The 9,414-nt window shown below is 57.7% G+C and overlaps 1 protein-coding gene across 1 annotated transcript; it reads right to left on the bottom strand.

Annotated features, from left to right (window-relative positions):
* Positions 1-1,015: 1,015 nt before the first annotated feature.
* Positions 1,016-6,670, bottom strand: UBALD2 (UBA like domain containing 2). The gene is made up of 3 exons (XM_037808896.1): positions 6,437-6,670; positions 5,711-5,773; positions 1,016-2,144 (listed from the first exon to the last, which is right to left on the bottom strand). The coding sequence occupies exons 1-3, from the start codon at positions 6,554-6,556 to the stop codon at positions 1,827-1,829; spliced, it is 501 nt and encodes a 166-aa protein (XP_037664824.1). The 5' UTR covers positions 6,557-6,670; the 3' UTR covers positions 1,016-1,826.
* Positions 6,671-9,414: the final 2,744 nt, after the last annotated feature.

Genomic DNA, 9,414 nt, shown 5'->3' with positions numbered 1-9,414 from the left:
CCCAGCACGAGGCCTGGCCCCCAGTCCTCCCCACTTGGGGCCGGCGAGGGGCTTCCCCTGCCAGCCTGGGAAAGCGCAGGTGGGCAGGGGAAGGGGGTGAGAGTGGGAGGAGCCGGGGGGCTTCCAACAGGCCTAGTCTTGGAAACAAAACCGAAAGGACACTGCCAGCTTCTGAGGGCACCGAGGCCTGGCAAATGGAGGGGAAGAGAGGGGCAACCAGCCTCAGGTTCTGCTCAACAGGAGGAGGGGCTTGCCCCATGAGTGAGCTTGAGAAGACTCGAGAAGGGTCCAGAAGCAGGGTGCAGTGGCTTGCCTGGCTGGGCCTTTCTCCAGTTTCACTTCACTCTGGTCCAGATCTCATGGCCCCCCACCCCTGGCTGGCCTTCCAACAGTGCTGCCCCTCTCGGAGGGCAGGAGGGGGTGACAGGAAACGAAGCCCCTCCCCTGCCAGGCCAAGGCCACCCCAAAGGCTGTGTGCACACCCTCCTGCCCCAGGTTGGAGGGATAGAAAGGGCTGCTGTGCCAGGGACTGCCAATGCCAGCCCTCTCCAGCGGCCCCCTCAGAGGGCTTCTCTACGGCTCTCTAGCCTGGACCGGCCTTGGGTCGAGGCCACACGAGGTGCACACGGGGACACATCACCCCGAAGGAAGCAGAGCCAGGCCGCGGGAACAGGCCTGGGGGCTGGGGAGAGGGGGTGAGGCCACCGTCAGGGCCGGGCAGCTCTGCCAGCTGCAGGCAGAAGAAAACAGCTCCCAGGGCCGAGTGCTGAGCCCACGGCTGGGGAGGGCCAAGGAGAGGGTCACAGAACCCGAGTCAGGAAAGCCAAGCACCTCCTCCCCTTCCCGCCACTCCACCGACCCACCTGGGCCACGGGTCAGCTCAGGACAAAACCCCAGACCAGTCAAAGGGCCGCGGCCAGGCCTCCCCTCCCCACACCCCCGCAGCCCGGCCCAGGGCCTCCGCCCACCCCCGCCACCCCCACCACCAGGAGCAAATAAAAGCACCACAAACCAGGGAAGTTAGAAAAGTCTCTTTTTAAGTTTTTAAATTAAAATTTCACCCTGGTGAGACTCTGGTTTGGGGACTGAAGTCAAAGGCAAGGCTCTTGCCGCTGTGTCCATCTCCTCCACACATGGCGTGAGAGAACAAGGGGCCTGGGGGACAACTGAGGGCAGGATGGCCAAGTCCCCAGCCAGGCAGAGCCTGGACCTTTGTCCCAAACCAGCTCTGCAGTCCCTCCACACCCAGCTCTCCGCCCAACCTGGGGGAGACCGGCAAGGAGGCTGGGTCGGGCGGCAGGGAGAGCCTTGAGGTGAAGGGGGCCTCCACTCCCGCCACCGGACACCCCTCCTGCAGCCCCCTCCTCAGCTGCTGCAGGCCCGGGGTGGCAGTGGCTCCCTCTCCCCCAGGTCCAGAAGGTGCGACTTTTGCGAGGAGGCAGCTCACGGACACTTTGTGTGCGGCAGCATCATTTCATCCAGCTTGGAAGCGCCCCCAAAGGGCTGGTGCGGAGAAAAGGCCCTTCCCTCGAGCCTAACACCCAGCCCTGTCCTCACATACATTAGTAATATTTATATATTTATATATATTATAGTTATATATTAAAAAGAGGGAAAAAAAAACTTGCCTGAAGAGAAACTCCTGAAGGACCCAAGTGGCTCAGGAAGTTTACTGCCCCCCCCCATCCCCCCACAAAAATTTCTTTTATAAAATCTTCCAGTGCGATCTTCAGGAAACCCCCCCCCCCCCCCACAGCCCGCCCTCCGCGGTGCCCCTGCCACCCTGGCCGCCCCGCTCCAACCCAGCGCGCCGTTGGCATCGAGTCTCATCTCTGGCCGTCCAGGGCAGCCATGGCCTTCTGCTGGGTGCCCCCCTGCTGGGTTCCGGGGGGCCACGTGGGCTGTGGGCAGTGCAGATGGTGGAAACTGTGGGCTGTGGGGGAGGAGGGGGGAATCCAGGCCGCCTGGTGGCTGGGGGGAGACGAGGCCCAGAAGGGGCTGAAGTTTGCAGGGGGGGAGCAGGCCATGGCCGTCATGGCCCCGGGACCGCCCTGCAGGCTCTCGGAGGCGCGGAGCTTGGAGAACATGGCCAGCGCATCGGGGAAGTTCGGGGGCGTGGCAGGTGTGTTGCTGGGGGTGCACATCTGCAGGAAGAGAACACAGGTGTCGGGAGGGCCGCCACTCAGGGACCCCACAGAACCTTCCGGGTGGGGCTCACCCGCGTAGGTCCATTTCACAGCCCACAAGCAGCTTCCCCAGGACAATAATAATAACCAAAAAATAAGAACAATGACAAAACAGCCTTATCCAAAGCAAAAGAGTGATGCTTTGGAAATACACCCCTGAGGAGTATCAGAAGTAAGGGGTTAATTCAGACCCCAAGCTAAGGTGTCAGATTAAAAAGCAGAGGACAAGAGAGCAGGCCAGGACACACACTGCAGGCCTGGCCCTAAAGAAACCAGCTGGCTCCCTCCATAACTCTCAGACGCTCCCAGGTCCTGGCTGGGAGGGGCCCCAGGGAGGGTCTCCCGCCAACCGCAGAGAAGCTGCACTTTTTTTGGTATTCAGGCTCCTTGTACAGTGAAGGCAGTAATAGCCTGCAGATCTGGGGGCCTTTGCCCCACTGTCTTCTTTCTCACAAGGAGGCCTGCAGGTGGCTATGAGTTCTTCTCTGTTTATTACAAATAAGGAAACTTGAGGCCCAGAGATCAAGTCACACAAGCAAATGGTGGAGACTGAATCCCAGGCCTCCCAGGTCTGCGGGCCGGAGCTCTACACCTCTCCCCTGCCCCGCTCGTCTGTGTTTACTGGGTCTACGATCCCGGAGGACAGACACCAGGGATTTCAGTTTCCCGTCCCCCGGCGTGTCCCCCCACGCTGCTGGACGGGGCTGGCAGTTTCTCAGTCTCCTCGACTCCCCCCTGGGCCTCTTCCTGGGGGCTGTGACAAAGGTTCCAACATCCGCTGCCTCCTACCACGACACTGGGAGGGGGCTCCCCAAACTCTGCACTCTCTCCTCCTTTTCTGGGCAGCAGCCCCAGCCGGGAAGGCCAGGGGCCGGGGTCGCAGGCGGTCTTACACAAATCCGGTTCTGGCCTCACTGCAGCTTCTCCCTTCCCAGGAAGCCAAGGGAAACCTTCTTCGAATTTCTCCTAATTTTAGCAACACCAGCCCCTCCCCCGAGCATAGAGAACATGATTCTAGGGTTCTCTACCTTGCAAGGAGAGAGAGATTTCACAGCTCTGCTGTTAAACCCCAGCTAGAAACTGTGTAGGGGATGGGCTGGGGTCACAAAGGGGGGGACTACACCCCCACCCTGAGGCCAGCACCGCAGAGGACCCAGAGAGCTCCAGGGGACCGCTGCCCCTTGCTATCTTCCTCGGGGGTGGCCAAAGGACTCTGTGCAGAGGCCCGGCCTTACTCACCCATTTCCCTCCTTCCCTCACGATCCCGCTAACCCCCACCAAGGGCTGATTTCCCGGCAGAAGGAAATAATGAATGGGGGATGGGGGTGGGGGCGCGTTGCATCACAGCATCGTGACCGACTTCCCCAGTTCTCCAAGCCAGCAGGGCTGCCCACCAAGCAGCCTCCCTGCTGCCCGGAGGCTGGGGCCTGCCTGGCTGGGGGACCTCAGCAAGCTGCTTCACCTCTCAGGGCATTTCTTCCTTTTGTAATGTCAGGGGTTTGGGCAAGATGCTCTGAAGCCCCCTCCTCTGAGATTCGAGCAACTACTGATGGAGCACCCCAGCTCCCGGTCTGCCTGGTGTCCACTGCCCCTGCTAACACCCTCCAGCCCTGCTGTCTCCAGCGTGCATGGCCTTTCCCTCTGCTCGGCCCTCCCAATCCATGCCAGAGACCCTCCCCAGCGCCTGGGAAGCCCCTCCAACTATGTGGATCTACAGTAATTGAGGGAACCATCATTGGTCAGTTATCCTTGCCCTGGGACACTTCCGCCATTGCTTTCTTGCTGTTGCCAATCTCTGGTTTTTATTTAATTTTCCCTTTATTTCCCCAATAAACTCCAAACTCCTGGGGGTGGGAAGGGGGGATGGCATCCTCCTCTGTGCCAACAAAGTACTCAATACTGACATGCTGATGGATATATGGATTTCATCTTTTACAAGACCTGCAGCCTCCCTCGAGGAAAGCGTCAGAAAGGAATTACAATCCCCCGAGGTTTGCAGAGAAGGGACAACAGGACTGCACAGGTCCCCAGGCCCAGATCTTCCAGACAAACCTACTTTTTGGCAAGGCCAGAGCTGGGAGAAGCAAACCTCAAGGCTCTTTTGAGAGGAAGGGGAAGCCAGTGAGACAGGAGACAGCCAGTTCCCAGGCTCGAGACCGTGGCAGGCGCAGGAGGCTCTCCCTCTGGGTTTCCTAGGAGCAGGCCCCGGCAGCCTCGGCAGGTGTGACTTGCCTGCTGTGCTGCAACCATGGTTTGTTTTTATTTTACACACAGCACGGGCTGTTCTAGAATGATTAATTAAAATGGCCAAGATGGACCCTCCCTACTTATCCTTTGTGACTAGATGGAAACAGGGTTCAGACATAGCAGAGGAACCACTGGCAGCTCCTCCTGGCAAGGCTGCTTGTTTGGAGGAAGGAGCCACAGGCAAGGACACTAGCTTTAAAAATGCCAAAAATGCACTCTAGACGCCACAACAGATATCCTGGAGGATAATGTTTTACAAGCCCTATCGCTGAGTCCAGGCCCTCCTCCCTCACTAGGGCTAATAGGTAACTAGGGTGTGTGTGTACAGGGAAGGGGGGGTGGGTTGCAGCATTCAAGCTTCTCAAGCGGAAGCCATGTCCTGCACTGGCAAAAAAGCAGGATACCCCATGGCCAGGAGGGTAAAGGCTGGGGCCAGCGGCCAAGCTGAAAAAGAAAATAACCTAAATCCAAGTCTGAGCCACTTCCCTGTTTCTAGAACTTTATTTATTGTAACATAGTGAAATTAAATGCAAATGCTTGGCCTATCCTGTGTCAAAATCTGTGTGTCCTCTATGCCCAGGGTTGCCTACCCAGTCCACCGGCCCTTAGAAGGGCAAACGAACCCAAGTGGGTTCCGAGTCCAGCTCCCTGAACCCAGGTAACTTAATCCTTTTCCTGTTCTCTTTGAAGTTGGGAGTGGGGAGGGGGCAGCTATCAGTCCAACAGCAAGAGAGAGCTTCCCATGGACACACGAACAGCCCAACTCCCAGTCTGTCTTAGGATTCCTCGCTGCTCCCCACCCCCCCAGTTCCCCAGAAGTCAGTTATCAATCATCCAGGCCCCCTCCCCATTCCCCAACTCCAGTGCCCCTCGCTTGTCCTCTGGCCATCTCCCCCTTTCCTACCCCTCTGCTTTGGGTCTCTTGCCCTTAGAAATTAGTGCCGGGCACAAAACCTTAGGTCGAGATACAGCAGCTAGTGAGGCCGGAACACAAAGTTAGGCCAGCGAGCCCCGGGAGCCGCTCTTTCCTGGAAGACATTTTGGCTCTTTGTTTACATCCGCGGCGCGGCGCTCCCCGGCAACATGGCTGTCACCCGCGGCTGACAGCGGCCCCCGGCCCGCGCCCCCCGGCCGACCCGGGTGGGCTGCGGGGCGCCCACCCCCCACCCCCGGGCGCGAGGCCCACACCTCCCCGCCTGCCTGCCCTCCCGTGCCCGCCGCTGCCAAGGCGCCAAGGGGCCTGGGGTCCCCTGCGCCCCCTCCCCGACGGCACTTACCATCTGGTGGTGGTGGTGGCTGTTGGGAATGTTGGTTTCTTGGAAAAATGTGCTCAGGGCGGTCTGTGAACAAACACACACATGCAGAACGGCGGTTAACGGGCCCGGGAGGAGTACAGGAAGCCCACTGGCCGTCCCTACCCCACGAGGCTTCTCCCCCGTCCCCACGGCGCCGCGCTCCGGCCCAATACCCCGAAATCCGAGCCCCGCAGACACCCCCCCACCCCAAGCCCCTCGGCCTGCCGCGGGCCCTACCGGCCGACGGGACCCACGGCCCTTCTCGGAGGCCGGCGGCTCTCGAAGTGGCGTCCGCCGGGCCGCACGTGCAGAGGGGGCACCGGGACGGCAGGACCCCGCTGCGCCTCCCAACCTCCTCCATCCTCCCCAGAACCCCTCTCCGGGCCCAGCGCTCCGGGCAGCTCTTGCCCCGCGCCCCACGCGAGATCTCGCGGCCGCGGATCATCTTACGGGGCCGATATAAATAGAGTCCCCAGCCCCCCACCTTCCCCGGCGCGCGGCGGCTCGGCGTCCCCCAGGGGCCTTCTGGCGACCCCGGCCCGGGGCACCGCTGCGGGCCCCGGGCCCCCTCCCCTCGCGACTCCGGCCCCACGGCGGTCTACCCCCGCCACCCCCGGCCGCGCGGCGCAGGAGCCCGGGGGCCGGGGGGGGAGGGGCGCGGGCGGCTAACGGGGAGCCGGGCCCGCGGGGAGGCCCGGCCGCACGCACCTCGAACTGCCAGTGGGCCGCCTGCAGCAGCTGCTTCGCCTGGTCCGCAGCGCAGCCCGCGGCCAGCACGAACTGGTTGATCATAACCTGGTGCCGCAGCTCCTCCATGTTCACCGACATGGCGAGACGCCAGGCCCGGCCGCTCCGCCGCCGCGCAGGTCCCCGCTCGGCGGCCGCGGGAGGCCGGCCGCCCTCCGCTCGCCCTCGCCGCCCTCCCGCCCGCCGCCGGCTCCGCGGCCTCCCCGGCCCGCCCACCCGCCCGCCCGCCCGCTGCCTCCCGGCCGCTCCGCCCGCGCCGCCCGGCGAATGTTGTGGTTCCGCTCGCTGCGCCCGGCCGACACCACAAACAACAGCGCGGGGCGGGGCCGGGCTGTCCCAACGTTCGGGGGCCCGCGAGCCGCCGCCGCTGATTGGCCGGCGCGCCGCCCCGCCTGCGCCCCAGCGCCCGTCCGGACGTTCGATTCGAATGCTGAGGCCGGCGGGGCTGGGACTGTTTCTCTTTTTCCCCGGCGGAGCCCATTGGCGGAGGGCTGCGCGGTGGGGCTTCCCGGCATTGGCCGGCCTCTGTGTTTTGGCCCATGAGGGCTGGCGATTGGCCGCGGCCGGGTGTTGGGGGCGGAGCCTCCCGCGCTGATTGGCCTCTGGAGGTTCTGTTTGAACTCAACTTGAAAACCTCGAGTGCCTGCTGATTGGCCGAGGTCCCTCTGTTTGCTCTTGGAGGCTTGGGGGTGGTGCGGCCAAGTTCATTCATTACTTCATTGAAACTGAACATGCTCAGCTGGAAAAGCAAGACAGAGTGGCTTTGACTCATTTCCTCTAAAAAATGTGGTCATCTCGAGAAACAGAAAGATCAAAATAGAAAACAGAGCCTTTGCAGCTGCTCGAGTCTCAAAATTATTTGTTTATTTTTAACTTCCAAGCAGTCCTACTTTTTTTAAAAACCTTTTATTGATATATAACATAAATATAGGAAGGTGCACATGTCACAGATACTGCTCGCAGACTCTCACAAAACAAACATTCCCGTGGAAGCAGCACCCGAATCAATAAGCCAAACATTACCAGCACCCCAGAAACTCCCTTCATACCCTCTTCCAGTCACCACCCACCCTAGGGGGCAAGTAGCCTTTTATAGTTTGAGACCGAAAACTTTGCTCCCTAAAGATGTAAGCCAATGTTAATGTACAAAAAATGTAATTGCAGGGAAGGAAGTGAGACTTTCTCAGTGACTAAGCGGAGAATTTTTGTTTTCTTAGATTGATTGACTTAATTGAAGCTTTAATTTCTACCATCCTTTTAAAAAATAATGAGTGTTTCTACACAGGTACTGGCTCTCAACCCTGGTCATTTAAAACCAAAGTTTATTTATATACCCCAAGCTCTCATCTCTTCTGGATTAGCATTTGACCCTTCAGGGTTTGTGTTTAGGAATTGTGGGGCGTTGAAGTAGATTGGAGAAAGGGCTGAAGAGGTTAGGAAGGTAAATATTGCTAGGGATAGAGTTTCTCTTTCAAGAAAGGTTTTGATCTGAACTACCAATTCAGATTCCACTTTGTCTAAAGTGGATTTAAACTCTCCATCTAAGAAAACTTGACCCTACAAAAAATAGTACATAAATAAGGAAAAGATTACACCCAATGTTTATATACTGATGAAAAATAGCTCAGGGCACTTTAATGAGTTTATTACATTTAGTTAGTCTTTTTGTTTGTTTGCTTGCTTGTTTTGAAAGGGTAGGAGTCAGCATTTTGCCTGCTGAGTCCTGTTAAGGAATCTAAGTTTTCCTTGCTGTAATTGCACTTAGACACCCCAAAGTGCACTTAGGCTGAGTGAGACCCAGCATGTGGCTGGAGAGTCAAGCACAGCCTGTAGCCCTTCCCTTCCGGTAATCGGTAATCGCAAGGTGAAAACAAAAAAGTGAGCAGCCAGCTACTTACATTGCTAGGGAGCTGGGACTACAAACAGTGCCAGAACAAGGAAGTACTGTCATTGCGGGGCTCCAGTTTTCACAAGTACACGCAAGTGTCAAACATGCCAGGGCCATGAGTAGTAGGATCTACCCTGGGTGGCACAGCTCAGGCAGCAGGATAACATTCCTCATGAGCCCCCCTCTTCCATGAGCCCCTAGGTCTTAAGTAAAAGTACTCAAGGCAGGTAAGGGTCCTGAAAATGCCAAAAGGGTCAAAATGCCTGGATGTCAATACAGTCCATCCCCAAAGTTTATTTAATGTTTACTGTTTGTAGGACACGGCTGTGGGCATCTGAGAACGGCATGGGGGACAAAGCCCCCTCAGAGCCAAAAGGATTCAGGTTCTGATTATCTTTTCCCGGGAGAGGGAGGGCGAGGAGCAGAGCTCTGTCTGTGATTTGTGGCCATGAGAGGTGGAAGGCCTAATCAATACCTTTGGCTTCTGAGGATCTAGTAGGAGACGAATGGCTGGGGTCGGTTTTCCCCTTCTTTGGCATAACATAGGAGTGCCCCCTTCCTGGGAGCGCAGGGAGAATGAATGAATGAGGTCATGCTGTAGAGGGCTTTGAGCTGTTGGGATGAAAGCAATTCCCCAAATGCAAGGTATTATTAACCGAAGGTATTATTATTTTAATCTGAGAGGACAGTGTGAGGCAGGTAAAACAGCACTAAAATATGCTCATTGATAAGAAATAAAACACTGTAGTAGCCGCAGAAAGAACAAAATCTTCATTACATTATTGGTCTTGGCTACAGAATGAGTGATGATACAATAAACGAGAAGTGAAATGATCTTAGCCAAAATCACGCCTGGCTCCAAGGATGTTGTGAATGCAAGGCAGACGATACCCCGACTATAACAAACAGCTGCCATTTACCTAGTACTTCCTGTGAGCCAGGCCCGTTTCTAAGAGTCTGTTAACACACTGGACGTGCACAGCAATCCCGAACCCCATGTCACGGAGGCGGCAGTGAAGGCACAGAGGAGTGAAGCTGCTTTCCAAGGAAG

Source organism: Choloepus didactylus, chromosome 18 (assembly GCF_015220235.1).
Source record: "Choloepus didactylus isolate mChoDid1 chromosome 18, mChoDid1.pri, whole genome shotgun sequence".
Lineage (NCBI taxonomy): Eukaryota > Metazoa > Chordata > Mammalia > Pilosa > Megalonychidae > Choloepus > Choloepus didactylus.
Note: the sequence above shows the minus strand (reverse complement) of the source record. Positions and strands in the feature narration are given on the sequence as shown.

What these genes read in the sequence shown, in the direction of transcription:
- UBALD2 (XM_037808896.1), bottom strand. Translation starts at nt 6,556, where the DNA reads ATGTCGGTGAACATGGAGGAGCTGCGGCACCAGGTTATGATCAACCAG. An exon ending in CGGCCCACTGGCAGTTCGAG is followed by an intron (nt 5,774 to 6,436) that starts GTGCGTGCGGCC and finishes GTTTGTTCACAG; the next exon opens with ACCGCCCTGAGCACATTTTT. An exon ending in GCCACCACCACCACCAGATG is followed by an intron (nt 2,145 to 5,710) that starts GTAAGTGCCGTC and finishes CTCTTCCTGCAG; the next exon opens with ATGTGCACCCCCAGCAACAC.